Genomic DNA, 17,567 nt, shown 5'->3' with positions numbered 1-17,567 from the left:
CCATGAGACAAATCAAGCTCAAAATTTAAAATACAAGGAATTCTTCAACAGCGAGTACAGAAACAGTCTTGTTAACTTTGAAACTTTTATAGTAGATATCTCTCCTGCTCTTAAAATATGTGAGAGCAAGTGGAGAGGGTCAAGTGTAATTTATACCAGCAGCCTTCACGTGCTAGTCAAGTAAGAATAAGATAAATTAAATCACCATATTAGTGTCAATCATTGTGATCTGAAATTTTTCTAAGAACAGTTTGGTGGTACTGTATAGGAAAATTAGAATTTTATTTTTTCCTTGAAAAATATCATTATCTAGCTTGGTAACTGAGCCCATTATGCCCTAGTATCCCATATGTAGGACAACTATAAAAACTTTAACAGGGCAAATAGTTTGTCTTTTTTTTTTCCTAATATTTTATTAGTTGTTGGTGGACCTTTATTTATTTTTATGTGGTGCTGAGAATCAAACCCAGTGCCTCACACATGCTAGGCAAAGCTCTACCACTGAGCTACAACCCCAGTAAATAGTTTGTCTTAATGCAAGGACATAATGATGTATATATGTAATTATGTATATATGTAATGAAATACATATATTATGTTTTTATTCCTACATTTTCAAGGCAAAAACCCAAGTCTTTAGAGTCCATTTTTAGACTTTGCATGTAAAATTTATAGGTGCCACCTAGTGGCCAAAAGTACTACTAGCTTTACTTCAGGTTAAGCTACATCAGGAATTAACCATTCTTTATCTGCTTTCACCTTTCAGAAATATATGACTGTTTACTAAAATAGACTAATAAATTAATAATAACCTCTCTAAAACAAATAACAAATAAACAAAGTAAAAAATATAAGATAGCATAGTATATTTGACATGATCTGTTGTTATTTTTCATTAATGACTCTTAGGCTTCTTTGATAGTATCCTAAGAAAAATTTTTATGTTAAATATGCTTTTGCCAATTCTTGTTTTTTTATCTTTATTTTATTTTATTTTTTATACCTTTATTTTATGTACTTATTTTTACATGGTGCTGAGGATCGAACCCAGTGCCTTACACGTGCTAGGCAAATACACTACCACTGAGATACAACCTCAGCCCCTTGCCAATTCTTTTTTAACAACTATAACTGACGCCATATTTCTTCTACCTGTGTTATTTACTAATCATGCAATCTTGGTTTTCTTTGTCATAGGGGGCTATTTTCTTCTAGTGCTATTAGTGATCTGTAGGCCATCTGACCTCTTCTATTTTAACTATATTTCAAAACTAAAATATTTTCTAGAATGTTGAATGTTTACTTTGCTAAGAAGTTTGTTTTGAAGGACCTAATGTTTTTTTCTATTGAGATTTATGTGTATTTATGATAGTGATGATTTGAAGTCTCTAATAAGTATTTAACATACTTAAATCCTAAGAAAATTGATTACAGCCACGCGGGTTGGCACACCTATAATCCCAGCGACCCAGGAGGCTGAGGCAAGAAGATGGTGAGTTCAAAGGCAGCCTCAGCCACTTTAATGAGACCCTGTCTCAAAACATTTTTAAAAGGCTGGAGATGTGGCTTGGTGGTTAACACCTTGATTTCAATCCTTTGTACCAAAAAAAAAAAAAGAAAGAAAGAAAGAAAAGAAAAATAAAATTGATTAAATTATCAAATATTTCTGAAGCATACATTACATATATTTAGTGGGGGAAATATTGGTCATATATTAGGAAATTTTCATGAAGGAGTAGGCATCTAAAGTGGCTTGAAATTTTCTTGTCACATTTTCTTTCTATTCACTTCAATTTATTTGCCCTCCTAAAGTGGAAGGGAATAAAAAAGTTTAAAAAGCATATATATATATATATAGAGAAATAGACACATCAGGTATTATAAGTATTAAGGAGAAGCATGTAGATAAAAGTAACAAGGATTAGGCTGCAAGTGTAGCTCACTGGTGTTTGAAGGCCCCGAGTTTAGTCTCCACCACTGGAAGTGGAGGGGTGGGTTGCAGGCATTGTGGTAAATGAGTAGCTGTTTCAGTATACAACAAAGATTTAGGAGTAACTCTTTTTAATTCTTGGTCCTGTTTGTGTTTTCTAATGTAAATACAAGGTTGTTGGTTTTGTTATTGTTTTTATTTTGTACTATTTTTCAGGCAAATGATACTGACAGGTTGTGTGGCATTTGCACGTCATGTTGGACCAACACGTGTAGAGGCTGAACTCTTACCACAGTGTTGGGAGCAGGTAAATTAACTATACTAGATTTTGCCTTAGTTGTTATATTCTAATTTCTTATAAAGGTTTATATTGTTTTTAAATGCCATTAGGAAATTTATGGAATGTAAATTATGCAGCTATTTCTATATCTCAACATAGTGATTTACAATTGCTAAAGGATGCTCTGCAATATTTTCCTTTATGCACTCATTCAACAAATACTTATGAAACACTAATTTCAGTGCTAAGTATTTGTGTAGTGACTAGGGATATAGTGGTGAACAGAAGAGACATCCTGGTGGAAGATTAGAGTTAACAAATAATATGCTATCTTGTAGTGAATATACCATAATGATAAAGCAGAAGAAGGGTTAGATAAACATGAAAAATGCTTTCCTAGAATGGACGGTAAGAGAAGTGATGGTTAAGCAAGAATCTGAATGAAGTAAGATGAAAGAAGTACAAAGGGCCTGAGATGGGAATATGCTTGATGCATTCAAGGACAAACAAAAAGAAAATGTGTGTGTGTGTGTGTGTGTGTGTGTGTGTGTGTGTGTGTGTGTAAATAGAAATGTATCTTGTATATACTGTATACTTGTATATAATATAGATACATTTGTATAAAGAGTAGACCTTTTATATGGGAGGTTTTTGTATTTATAATTTAACTCATTATTTTATTAGCGGTACTTTAATTTTGTATTGAATTTGGCATTTCCATTCTACTTTAGAACCTGGAATTACTGACTTTTTAGATGATGTTTAGATCATTAAGCACCTTATTTTTCCACCTTAAAAAAAAGATAGATTTCTCATTTATGGAGACAGATTTTATGGCCTTGTTTACAATAGTACAGTGAGTTTCTTAAGAAAAATAGTGATCTCAGGAATATCACTAATGTATGTAGTCATTTAGAGCTCTAGTCCTAATTTCTTGGTCATTTTCCCCCCATTAAATATGGTGGATCCACTAGGTTCAGTATGTTAAGTGAACAAAACATATAGCAATAATTGCCTCTAACAGTGTCATACATCTATATATTATAGTGAATACTAATATAGGCTGAGGTCTAATCAAAGTCAGAATTAACTTAGATATATAATATATGCAGCTTTGAATTTATAATTATATATACAGTTATAAATGTATACATTTTAACAGTTTTTTTATTGTTTTCTTTTTTTGAGAGAATTTTTCAATATTTATTTTTTAGTTTTCGGTGGACATAACATCTTTATTTTATTTTTATGTGGTGCTGAGGATCAATCCCAGTGCCCCGCGCAAGCCAAGCAAGCGCTCTACCACTTGAGCCACATCCCCAGCCCAACACAGTTTTTTAAAGTTAATTCTAATAACATATAGCTAGCACATTTAAAGTATACAAATTAGTGGGTTTTGTATATTCACAGTTATATATTCACCACCACAGTCAATTTTAAAATACTTTTATTACCCTAAAACAAACACTGACCCCTGAATTTGGTTCTCAGTGAGGACTATTTTATGGTTTCCTTAGAATTCCATATGAATTTTAGGATTAACTTGTAGATTTTTACAAAGAGCCTAGCTGGAACTTTTATAAGAAACTCATTGAATCTATAAATTAATCTGGAAAGTATTTCCATTCTAGTAAGTCTTCTAGCCTATGAATTAAGGTAACCTTTTTATTTATTTGGGTCTTTTAAATTTTCTTTTAATAATGGCTTGTTGTTTTCAAAATGTAGTTCTTTTTAAAATTTATTCCTAAGTATTTTATTATTTTTGTTACTATTATAAAAAGAATTATTTTCTTAATTCTATTTTCAGTTTGTTTATTTCTAATATGTAAATTACAATTGATTTTCGTATGTTCATTTAACTTGGAGACAAAAGAAAAACAAATTGAAACTTTATATGTACCAAATTCTGACATTCAAAGCATTCTTGTTTTTGAGGTAACTGTATCTGGATTAAATTTAATTTAGACATGTCAGTTATAAACATCTCTACCACCACCTCTTCTGTAACATGAATAAACATGGATATCAGGGATCTGTCTAGCCATCTACCTCAAGTTTGTTGCCCAGTAGATTACTATATAATTTCTTTTCTCAATTTTAGGCATCCAATACATTATTGAATTATGTCACCTTTTCATATGGGAATATGAGAACAGATATTCTTCTTTTCCAGTCAAAGAAAGATTTATATTCTATGAAGAAGACATACGGGAACAATACCCAGTATGTGTCCTTTCTTTTGTTATTTTTTGTTATGGTTCAGTGTAGTCATAACAATAGCAAAACCCCATCAGTTTGCATATGCAAACAAAAAATAAAGTCTTCTTCCTTTAAAAAGAAAATAATGATTCTAGTCCATCTGGTTAAATCATTGATTAACTTATGTCCTAACTCTTTAGCTAAAAAGACTGGCATATATTATGGACCATATCTATATGATCTAGAAGCTGGATTTTGCAGTTTAAAAGACTATGATGCTATTGCTAGAAAAAGGTTCTGATTTCTCCTGACATCCTAAGGAAAGTCTAGTCTTAGGGAAACACATAATTTCTAGACACCTTGCCAAATTTTCATCTTTGGTTTTCCCTTTTTTCTTTAACAGATGACCCCTGTGACCTCATGTTTAGGCTCTCCTTGATTCCCTTATTCCTGATCCAGGTATAGCCACACAGGGATTCCCAGAAGTGGAAAAGGAAGAAGCTTGATTGCGTTCTTAACAGGATTTGTGGTGAAAAGTAATTCTCTGTTGGAAGAAGAGAGGGTATGTTATTTATGCTTGATTTATTTATTTTTTGCTCTAGATTAATCACAAATACCCAGAAAGACGACTACTTGTGGCGGAATCCTGTGGAGCATTGGCACCTTACCTTCCTGTAAGAATTGTCACTGTTTTTTTAAAAAGTCTTTTCTTTTATAATAATAGAGAAATATACTTTCAAGTGTTTTATACATTTTAATCCAAATTCTTTTAGTCATGCTGTCTTAAAAAGAGAAGGAAACAAAAATGGAAAGGCTCATATTAATATTGTGTGGTGGACAGATAGGTATATTACTGCTGGTTTTGCATGAGTATAAATATATTAAACTGTATTACCAGAGTGGGCTGGGAAACCTGGATACCTGATCCTTTCAAAAAGAGGATCATGAAATGAAACTATTTTCATCATAATAAAACTTTTCTTAAAAATTTTTATCACATGTTGATGTTTATAGTGTTGGTACCAAAACAGTATTGGACAAAAAATGTTCATGCATCAGCACTATCAAAACACTGCTCCCCCAAATGTATACTAATAATGATTGTATTCTTCATGGCCATACTTTGGCACAATAAGCCAATTTCACTTAAAAGGGAGCTGCTCAATCAGTAAAATTATTTTTACTAAATTTTGAACCTTTCCTCTTTAATACTCTATAAAACAAATACAGGGTATTTGTAGAAAACCCATTTACTGTGTACTGAAATCTAATAGCTGTTTCCAGAAAAGTACTTGTGAAGTTGTTTGGGCTGTGAATTCAACTAACCCCTTTTTCCCATAGGTCACCAATTTTTTTTTTTTTTTTGGTGGAACCACTGACAGTTAAGTTGTAGCTATTCAGACTTAGGTACGTGGCAGATATTTTCATTTTTGTGAAGTGAGCCTGTCACTTCAAGGAAAACAGATAACATTAGTTACAAATGATGAAATTGGAGCTTTTAGATGAGTTCTAGAATTTTAGAAAACTTGTGTTTGCCACTGTGAGCTTGACAACTTCTAAATATATATAGACTCTTTGATGAGATTGTGGAATTTTTTTGGTTATATATTTAAATGTGTCAGTATTTTTAAAGTCTGCATAATGTTATGGTCCAAATTTTTCCCAAATAAACAATGAAAAGTGTAGAGACAATAAAAATCAGATTGACAATGGAATTTAATTCATAAAAAAGTGTTTGTTATCATGGAGACATTTTTATCTGAAAAGCCTAGTAATATACTTCTCTTCCTTTTTAATGACACCTTCTGTGAGGTCATCTTTTCTTTAAATACTTCAACCAAAACAATGTATCACAACAAACAGAGTGCAGAGCAAATAAGAGAACTGTCCTTAATCAAACATGAGAGAGGCTTGCGATAATATATAAAACATTCTTCTTACTGATTTTTGTTTTGTATTGTTTTATAAACTGTCATTTTTAATGAAAATATTATTTACTATTCATTCATTTAATGAGTTCTTACTTTTTAAATTAATTGATATATTAAAATCTTTCAGTTTTAATTTCTAATCATGGTACTATAAATGAATATTACCCACCCAAACAAAAGCTACCAGAGGTTCTTACTAATTTTAAATAAATAAATGCTTTCTGCCACCAAAAATATTGAGAACCACTGGATTGTTATTCTTTTATTGGATTTACTAGACTCGGATGCCTTCTCATAGGTCCTTGTTCCTTTAAAAGGGAACAAGGTGGCATCACAATTATTTTAATTTAAATATTTGAGACACTGTAGCCTGTATACCAAATCTAACCCATTGCTTGTTTTATAAGTAAAGTTTTCTTGGAATACAGCCACACCCATTTTTTATGTATCGATCTTTGGTTGCTTTCTTGAGAGTTTGATTGGAAGTTCAAGCAGAGGAGCACTACAGTTACTTACATACTTAGTAACAAACAATGGTCCTCTTCTGGTGTGGCAGGGAAGCCAATCCTACACACTTCAGTGCCCAGGAACACAAGCTTTCCAGGCTTAGTCACTGAGCATATTCACACCCACATGTTCAGACCCCTGGACTGCTTTAGCTGGTCTCATGAGCTGCCATATTCAAAGGAGAAGCCAGTTGGGCTCCCTTTTCACTTTTTAGGCCTGAACCCCCTGGGCCCCATTGTCTATAGATGAAGATCTTACCTCTGAAGGGAGAGAGAATTATGAGGAAGGGCTAGTCCTGGAGGAAAATGCCTCACTGGATAGGAAGAAGGAGCAGGAAGCTGAAAATTAAGGAACATGAGCAGATGGAATCCCAGAGGCAGCTGTCGAAGGCAGAACAGAAACTGGAGTTGACTATTGAGGAATTAGGGAGCTGCAACAGAAAAGTGAAGAAATGGAGAATCTACAGAAGCAAATTGAGTCCCCCTCCAGATTCCAGTTCTGTATGGCTACAAGAAGACACAACCCCCAGCTCTCACCCCGCAGCTCCTTTCCCAGAGTGGGCCTACATGCTCTACTCCATATATGATTATTTATCATCATTCCTGGGCCATGGGCCACCTCTTCTGCCCTATTGGCCTTTGGGACCTCAGCCATCACCCCTGCCTCCAACATTTGTATAACCATTTTGAAATGTGAAGAGGACATTGAGCTATGGTATTCATGCTGTGGCTATGAGGTAATTGAGAACATTGAGATCTGGGTGTTTTTCCCTGTCCAGTTCTACTCCTCTCTCTTTGATCTATCACAGTGCAATTTCTAACAAACGTTTTGCAGCCATTAAGGGGGGGGGGGCGAATTGTCCTTTTCTATCAGGTAAAGTCTTCTTCTCTGATGGAACACCCCACTTTGGGAAGGGTGCACATCAGTAGTAAGGGAGGAAGAAGACTCCTATAGCCAACTCAACCCTAGTGATCAGTGAGAGGACATGTTGCAGCCAGCAGCTGTCATATCCAAGTTTATTTCTTACTACAACTGCAAAGTTGAATAGTTAAAACAGAGATCTTTTTATTTTCTCAAAAACCAAAAGTATATACAATCTTGCCTTTTATAAAAAGTTTGACAACCCCTGCTTTATAGGGACATTTTTGTAAGATTGTTCTTTTAAAAGGCTACAAGAATTGTACACTAGTGCATGGGCTATTTAGTTGCATTTACTCGAAATTTCTGGGTTGTTTTTTGGGGATTTTGCTTTTTGTTTTGATTTTTTGCTTGTTTTGGGTTTTTTTTGCGGGGGGGGGGGGCGGTTATGAGGATCTGACCCAGGAGTGCTTTAACACTGAGCCTCTTTTATTTTTCATTTTGAGGTAGGGTCTCACTGAGTGGCTGAGGCTGGCCTCAGACTTGCAGTCCTCCTGACTAAGCCTCCAGAGTAACTGGGATTATAGGTGTGTGTCTTAATAGCCGCTCTCTGTGCATTTTAAAAATTTCTTATATTGCTAGTTGTCTCTGCCTCTTGCTTCTTCCATCATTTGCATTATTTGTGACAGTTTCATATTTATCCTAACCAAAATAGCATGGATTTATAATCCTATTAATAATACATTGGAGTTCTTCATTTCTCATACCTTCACCAGAGACAGGAATGATGGATTTTTTTTATCCTTCATTTAATGGGAGAAAACTGGTATCTTATTGTTGGGATAATAACAATAGGAACATACAAATGCTTAGATGAGTTGGACTACCCTATTATGTATTGTTCCAGATCACATGAGCATCACTTTTTTTGTAAAGGGTAAGTAAATTGTTCCACTCTTGATACTGGAATACTTAGTGGTCTTAACAGACATAATATTTCCTCACTGGATCTTGTACTGGAGCAAAAACTACAGCAGTTCCTTGGTGCAATTATGCCTTAAATAGAGTAATCCTACTGATCTGTCCCCTAGATGAGGGTCCCTATAGCATACTAAAACTTGTAATCATTGTTGACTTCAGCCCAGATCAATGTAAAACTGAAGTTTGCTTACCTCCCTTTCTTGCCTTGTGCTAACGCCAACCAAGAATCCCTTTGAGATCCTTTGCATTGTTTCTAGGGCAGTTTTTAGCCTAAAAGGTAAATTCAAAGATTGTGCTAAAAGGCATTTTCTAAAAGTGTTCAAAATTTACTAAAATTTACTCTTGTTTCTAAAAATTCAAAACAAAAAACAAACCTTTAAAAAAATGTCAAGCACTGGTCTGCATACCTAATCAAGCTATAAATGTATGAAAATTGTCACCTCCTCCACCTGTAATCTTGTTTTATTCTGTTACATGCAGAACTCATCTACATTAGTTTAGGTTTAAAAAATTTTATGAATCAACCAAATTGTAATAATAGTCCAAAGTAGGGTGGGAGGGGCATGCATTTGAATTTTGATAACTCTTTATCTTAACCTCAGCCATTAATTACCCTAAAAGATTTCTTAATATAACTGGAAAAAAAATTTGTGTGGGGGCTGGTGGTATAGCTCAGTGGCAGAGTGTTTACCCAGCATGCATGAGGCCCTGGGTTCTCTGTGCAGCATTGCAAAAGAAGAAAAAAAAGAACCTGTGTGACATCAAGACATTATGTTTGACCTTATATTAAATATTAAAATAGCAGTGCATTGCTATTGTATATTAATTTTTTCTTTACTTCTTCAAAACAATAAGAATGCCAGGATTTTGTATTTCTTCATCCTATCTCAGGCAGATGTTCCAATTTCCAGAGTATTTGTCTCCTATTACAATATTCAGCACTCTTCTCTGAATTGAAGGAATAGTGGTAAGAGAATCATGGTCCATTTGCAACAGAGTGTTGACTTTGTTGATTTGTTAAACATGTCTGATAGAATGTCCTGTAAGGATTTAAAGAATTTTTACATTTAGTAAAGGTATAAAAACATGCTGAAAGATAAAGCTGAATTCAAGATAGGTGTTTTTACCTCTAAAGAGAAAGGGTAGAGAGAAGGACCAGGGAGAGAACAATATTTTGGATATATCTATAATGTTTTATCTTTGAAAAATAAAAATTTGAAGCAAATACAGAAAAATGATAATGTCTTTTTATCTAGATTTCAAACACATAAGTGTTATTACTTCCTTTTGTGTTTTAATGAAAATAAATAGTAAAAACATTTTGTTTATTTTCAGAAAGAAATTCGTAGCTCCTTGGTTCTTTCAATGTTGCAACAGATGTTAATGGAAGATAAAGCAGATTTAGTAAGAGAAGCAGTGATCAAAAGCCTTGGAATCATTATGGGATACATTGATGATCCAGACAAATATCAACAAGTATGTGTTTTTTATAATGAACCTCTTTTACCCCATTATAAAATTCCAAATAATACAATTTTGCAAATCTCTGATTCAGATACTTAATCTATAGTACGAATGATAGGTGTGTCAACTTTAATCAATTGGGAATAATTTATCAATCTTGCAACTCAGAGGAAAGACTGCTGTGATTCATACTCTGTCAGCACTTTGTCAAGAAGTCAGCAACATGTATGCCATGTTTTCCATACCTTCTTTTTGGTTTGGTCATCAATAGATATGTAACATTTAAAAAAAATCGGGAGGAGGTAATATTATGAATAGCTTTCTGTCTTGTTTAAAGCATTTTCCAAGTTTCTTAAAATCTGTATTTCTTATTTTTATTAAGCTTTTTGGAAAGTTTATTATTTATTTATTTTTTAGTTGTAGATGGACACAATATCCTTATTTTATTTTATGTGGTGCTAAGGATTGAACCCAGGGCGTCACACGTGCTGGGCAAGAGTCCTACCGCTGAGCCACAATTCCAGCTCCAAGAAAGTTATTCTTTTAAAAAAATCTCCTTTTTTTTTTTTTTTTTTTTTTTTTTGTTTATTTCTTTGGCAGGGTTTTGAATTGTTGCTCTCAGCCTTAGGCGATCCCTCAGAGAGAGTAGTTAGTGCAACACATCAAGTATTTTTACCAGCTTATGCTGCCTGGACTACAGAACTTGGAAATTTACAGTCTCATCTTATACCTACACTACTGAACAAGATTGAAAAGCTTCTTAGGGTGAGTTCTTTCTTTGCTTATATAGTTTATAACAATTTAAAAGATCTGTTGTAAGCCATGTTAGGGCACTAATAATTGCCACTTAGTTGAATATTTTGATACATTACCAGTTAAAGATTCTCTTAGACTGGACCCAAAAGAGATTTGAGGTGGTTTTGCCTTGCCAAAGCTATAAGAGAAAAAAAACAGCATGGTCTCTGTTTCTCAGCTCAAAGAGCACCTTTATGGAAGTAACTCACAAACATTAATCAGAAAGCTAGCTCTACTTAACCTTCTGACAACTAAATTATTTTACAAAGCATCAGCTTCCAGTTCCAGAATACAGAGATAACTAAAATCTGAGTCTGTATGGCTTTTGTTTATATGATGTTAATATTGCTTTGCCTCTGCTTATTATTCCAATTATTGCAGTTATTCATTTCCTCACTTTGTAAAGTGAGCTTTTTCTGCTCATATTAAGAGAACTGAAGTTGGGAAGGAAAAAAAAATGATAGCAACTTCTTGACTAATTTTTGTTCTGAAAAGTTCTTTTAGATTCTAGAAGAGAAATTTAACATTTCCTGAACATCCATTACGTGCCATTAAGATAGATGCTTTAGATATAAAAATCCTTTTTCATTCTCGTAACCCTTTCAATTTATTTGTTTTATGTGGAGTCTGTGACTTGTTGTTTAAGTAACTTGCCAGTATCCCACAACTGTCACATGACAGAACCAGGACCTGATATAAGTCTATGACTCCAAATTTTCACCATTTCTGCTTCAAAATATTAAAAGACAATGCTCTTAATCATAAATCATTGCAACTTTTCAATAGATGTATCATACGTGTTCACATGTATTTATTTAATTTAAATATTGGGCTGTTCTATCTACAAATTTAAGAATGTATTTTTTAAAAACCTTAAGTAGATAACCAGACTAAAGTATACTGTTCTGTGAAACTTAAGGAATATTTTTTCAAATGTTTTGCATTCTTTCTGAGAATAATTCGTAACTGGTTTTTCTTGTTCCATTTTATACCACAACTAATTCCACATTACTACTAAAAAAAATCTGAAGTATGCAGCATAGATAGTAATTCTTCCATGAATAAATTAACTAAATTAGAACTTGATAGTAGATAATTCTTATTTCTGGTTCTTACAAGAGTAGCTATTTATTAATATGGTAATGTCATCTCAAGTGGATTTGAGCAGCAAAAATGCTTTCATCTCTGGTGATTCTTTTTTCACTTTGTTTTCTGATCCCTTTAAACTTTTTTGTCATCTTTCTTCTGTTTCCTTTTGGAATATCTTCTCCTACATTTTATTTATGCATAGGATTATTTTAAAGTGCTTTTAATACTTGCAGATACAAGTATCACCAAATGTATAAAAGGACCAGAGAGGAATCAGCAAGCACTGTTGCTAATTTGGCCATTGAGTATTTAAAATTATTCCTCTGGCTCACTTTAATTTCTTTACCCTAACTTATAAATTTTCACAAAATAAGACCCTCCCTAAATAAAAAGAGAACCTATACAAAATGTCCCAACTTTGGAAATGACTGTTGTGTTTACCCTTAATGTTTCCATATGAAACACTATTACTTCTGCAATGCCTTATTTTGAATGGACATCTCCATTAAGTGTTATGTTTTGAATCCAACATATAGGTCCTTAAGTGTTTTATTTGCCTCAGAAAGGAAAAACATCATAAATCAAATTAGCAATGTAATTTCAGAAAACTAAAATTAGCTTCCACCTCCTTATATTTCAGGAAGGAGAACACGGGCTGGATGAACATAAGCTCCACATGTATCTTTCTGCCTTGCAGTCTTTGATCCCATCTCTCTTTGCATTAGTGCTACAAAATGCACCTTTCTCCAGCAAAGCCAAGCTTCATGGTGAAGTGCCACAGATAGAAGGTACTGAACTTAAATTCTGAAAGGAAGATGTAGAATATTAGCAGTTTAACTTCCCAGAGACTTGTTTTTGATGAAAATTCTAAAAGTCACTGTATAACGGCATAATTACCAAAATGCATTTTATGGGTAGGATTTTGTCTTTGTAGACTATATGTCTAAAATAAGCTATATGGCTTCATCTTTTATGGATAAACCTCATGATATTTATACTTTTCATTCTTAAGACTTTCTTATAGCCTTCATTGGGAGGCTAGAATAAATGCTTGTGAATAAATCTGAATCAATGAAAAAATTTACTTAATACTTACTAGTTTAGTATTTAAAGCTGGTCATTTACACTTTCTTTATGCATTTTTTCCTCCCCACTTTTTCGTTTTCTTTTTAATAGGGGAAGGTAAATATTATTTTTTCCCACTCTGAGTTCTTAATAGAAAGGAATATAAGAATATGTGGCAGAATTTTCTTTTTTTTCTTGGAAGAAATATCTTATTTTCAGAAATACATGAAATTGACAGAGAGGCCAGATAGTTCCTGTCTCACTTTCCAGGTAGCCAGTAAGATATCTTTGATAAGTGACAACTCCACTGCAACTAAGCCCCAAGATAAATGCCCATAAAAAAGCTATTGCTATGTGTGAGATACCTTTGCAACTTTTTCAGATTTGTGCAGTTACCTATGTTACTGGCTTCTGATTTCTGATTAACAAATAATTATGACATTGAAACATCAAGAGTTAATGTTTTCATAATTATACCTTTTCTATAAAGTAAGCGTGGGCTACCTGTAATCTTTGAAGATAAGAAGCACTATATTGCAAGGTACATGAAGCCACAGACTAAAAGTAATGTGCCCTATTCGGATGCCAGTTTTGTTTGGAAAATTAAGAGTGGATGGAGTAGATTTAGTTTGATATTTTTTAATGATATTATTGAGGATAATAAAAAATCAAACTTCATAAGATAAAGACTTTGAAGATAAGACTTTAATATAACTGGCCACTTCTGATTCTGCCATTTTACTCATTAAAGCACTTATTCTGCCTGGAGATTTTCCTGTCTTTCCAATTCCCCCTCCTCTTCTTTCTGTTTGACTGTATTAGTTTGGTACGGCTGTATTAAGAAAGTACCATAGACTAAATTTATTATCTCATAACTCTGGAGGCTAGAATTCTGAGATCAAAGTGTTGGCAGAGTAGGTCTTTCTGAAAACTATGAGGGAGAAGGTATCATTTGCCTCTCCCCTAGCTTCTAGCAGTTTGCAGTCTTTGCTGTGTGTTAGCTTTTGGATGTATGATCTCATTTTTCTGCTGTTATCTTCAGATGGCTCACTGTCAGTATGCTTCTTTCTGTGTCCAAATTTCCCCTTTTTATGAGAACATCAGTCATACTGGTAAGGGGCCTACTACTTCATCCAGTATATGACCTCATCTAATGTATCTTCAATGGTACTGATTCCAAACATAATACTACGGAGGGGTGGAGAGAACCCATTTCAACCTGTAATGCTTGTTATTTCTTCATATACTTAACAAATAGTCCTTTAATATCAGCTGTTGGGAAGTTTTAATTAGAGATTAGATAGAACAATTTCAAAACAATTTCTTTACCATTCTGAACATAGTCTTTCTAATGTTTATGTGACTTCTTGTGATTGTCATTATACCAAAAATAAACTTTTGTTTTCAGTTCTTGTTGACTTACTTTGTGGCTTTTAACAGTAGGTATAAATATTAATATTCTTCTATCCTTATAAGGTTATAATGTCTTCATTATAAGTAACGATTTATTATATCTTCATTTAAGGGATAATTTATTTCTTTCACAATTTAATCAATATATCAGGCACTGTTTTGGACATTTGAAATAACCAAATTAATAATAGGTAGCATTCTCTGCCATCATAGAGTTTATATTCTTATGGCAGGGTATACATCAAAGATTCATAACAGCTGTTGGGCAGAATCATTAAAAATAAAATGCTAGTGTTTTGCCAGCTAATAACGTTCTGGGAATCTTTCTGTATTATCGTTATGTTAGATACTCAATTTTTTTTTAATCACAGTTAAATAGAACAATATTTTGAGTCTTCTGAATCATTCTAATTTTTTTAGAGGGAAAATTGTAATTTTATTTTTTTATTATTTTTATTTGTTTTACTTAATTGTACATGACAGCACCATTCTAATTTCTTGCCTATAACTATTCACAAAATTACTTATTTTCAATCATTAGACTTATCTTTAAACCTTTAGACCCTACTCTTTTTTACCATAAATTCCAACATATCTATTTTACTTTTAATTAATTCATTTCATCATACTATAGCAGGGTTTGACAAATACAATAGAACGTGTTTGAAATTATATGAGATATGTTTTGACAAATATTAAATACAAAATTCCCTTATCCCAATCTGTTTAATTTCTGGGTTGGGGTAGTGAGGGATACCATATCATCTAAATTTCTTCCTCCTTTTCTTTCTTCCTGTTTAATGATAACAAATGGAAGAGTTCAGATAGAAAGAATAACCATTGTCTATACTTAATATATTATTATATATCTGGTGCCGCATAGGAGTACAGTAATATTTTAATGTTGTCTTGGAGCATTTTTAAAATTGCTTCAAATTTTCTTAAGTTCAATAATTATTATTAAATATGTTTTGAGAAAATGTTGCCTCATGTGTCTTTTTAAGGTGATTGATGCCTTTGTATAGGAGTTGCCTCCAGTCCAAGTTACTGACCTACAGCTAATGAGCTGTGGGCATGAATTATTCACTTAATAGTTATCCAGGAAGTATTCCCTTAATAAACTGGGATCTGATTACTGTCTGTAGGATTATAGATGTTATTGATATTTAAACTTTTAAAATATAATAGTATAGCCAGGCATGGGGTGGCACATGCCTATATCAGCCATTTGAGAAGCTGAGACAGGAGGATCACAATTCAAGGCCAGCCTCAGCAACTTAGCAAACCCTGTCTCAAAAATAAGAAGAGCTGGGGATAGAACTCAGTGGTAAAGCACCTTTGTGTTCAATCCTCAGTACCCAAAGAAAATAAATGAATAAATTAAAAGTAAAATAAAATATATTAGTATGTATATGAATATGCATATGTGTAAACATATATGTATACATGTGTACATTCATGTTTTATTTACACAATTTTGAAAGTTTTTTAGTTTTCCCTCAAAATTGTGAAAAGCACATGATATGGAACCTTAGTTTTAATGTCCATAGTACACTGTGCTTTATCTTACCAGACCTTGACTTCAACATTTCTTACTAACTTTCTGTTTATCAAATGCTGAAAAAAAATTTTTTTAAAGATACAATGTTGGGGAATGAATACTGAAGAAATGCACTCAGTTCAAGCTTTAGTGTACTTTATGTTATTGTTCTTTGCTATTAAATGGTATTTTCCTACTCTTATTAGTTTCTTACTCCCTGAAGGAAACATTTTATTATTTATTATTTCATGGACATAAACAGTATAGTGGAATTATAAGTATTTTTATATTTTTAAACTAATTTCAAATTCACATTTTATGTAGGAGCCTTATCTTTGGCTCAATTTTAATTTAATCAAAAATATGTTTTTATTAAACTTTCATTACAATATTCATTTATTAACTATATAGTCCCATAAAATCTCAATTTTTTTAGATTTGTTCAAGTGACAAGAATTTTTTTCATTTACTTTCCATCAATGACTTGATGAATATGTTCCAGTTTTATAGTTAAAGTTTATAATAAGCAAATTAAGTATTAGGGGAAGGACCTTATTTTTCTTTTGACTGAATAGCTAAGTTCCCAAATTATTGTTTTTTGTATAATTATTATACTTCTGTTATTTTTAGTGACTAGGTTTCCTCGGCCTATGTCACCTCTTCAAGATGTGTCTACTATTATTGGAAGTCGTGAGCAATTGGCAGTGCTCCTACAACTTTACGATTACCAGCTAGAACATGAGGGTACAACAGGCTGGGAGAGTTTGCTATGGGTGGTCAATCAATTGTAAGTTACTGTCTCTATATTTATTTGCTATACCTAATCAGTTCAATGGAAGATAGCTCATATTTACCCTTGAAACTGAGGGACAAAATAATTTTTAAAACATAAAAAAAAATAATTAACTTCACATCATCAACGATAAATTTTGTTAGAAGAGATTTACCCACCCCCCAAATATGTAATTAATTATCTGTGAAGAAGTTGCTTTTGCAACCAGTCTGCTTCCTTATTTGTGTATTAATGGTGATGGATTTTAAACCATATCCAGACTTCTAATTTTTTTGTTTAAAATGGATGCTGTGTTAGCCAATCTCTTCTTGGATTTGAATCTCATTATCTCTGTACTCAGAACTCTACCATTTAAAGTTTTTTATATTTTATGCCAAGCTGTTTTATCTTAAAAAGTTTTTTCAGTAGAATGTAATCTTTTTCACAAGGTTCCAAGCAATTCCTTTCTTTTCAAAAAACAAAACAACAGCCAGGCATGGTGCACACGCCTATAATCACAGTAATTCAGGAAGCTGAGGCAGGAGGATCAAAAGTTCAAAGCCAACCTCAGCACTGTAGGAAGGCCCTAAGCAATTTAGTGAGATCCTGTCTCAAAATTTAAAGAAAAAAAAAAAATTTAAGGGGTTGGGGATGTAACTCAGTGGTTAAGTGCTCCTGGGTTCAATCCCTGGTACCAAAAAAAGAAAGAAAGGAAGAAAGAAAGAAAGAAAGAGTTTTTGAAT

General features: G+C 32.8%; 1 protein-coding gene across 10 annotated transcripts in view; it reads left to right on the top strand.

Moving 5' to 3' along the window:
* Positions 1-17,567, top strand: part of Relch (RAB11 binding and LisH domain, coiled-coil and HEAT repeat containing) — a 99,188-nt gene that overhangs the window by 48,392 nt on the left and 33,229 nt on the right. For all 10 annotated transcript variants that reach the window (XR_013429510.1, XM_021724949.3, XM_021724948.3 and 7 more), the window contains 6 exons: positions 2,147-2,237; positions 5,012-5,083; positions 10,022-10,162; positions 10,751-10,915; positions 12,675-12,822; positions 16,683-16,839. Coding sequence is in view for 9 of the 10 variants with exons in the window: in XM_021724949.3 (XP_021580624.2) it covers positions 2,147-2,237; positions 5,012-5,083; positions 10,022-10,162; positions 10,751-10,915; positions 12,675-12,822; positions 16,683-16,839 (774 nt within the window). In the remaining variant the exon portion in view is untranslated. The remainder of the gene's footprint in view (positions 1-2,146; positions 2,238-5,011; positions 5,084-10,021; positions 10,163-10,750; positions 10,916-12,674; positions 12,823-16,682; positions 16,840-17,567) is intronic.

Source organism: Ictidomys tridecemlineatus, chromosome 13 (assembly GCF_052094955.1).
Source record: "Ictidomys tridecemlineatus isolate mIctTri1 chromosome 13, mIctTri1.hap1, whole genome shotgun sequence".
Classification (NCBI taxonomy): Eukaryota; Metazoa; Chordata; class Mammalia; order Rodentia; family Sciuridae; genus Ictidomys; species Ictidomys tridecemlineatus.
Note: the sequence above shows the minus strand (reverse complement) of the source record. Positions and strands in the feature narration are given on the sequence as shown.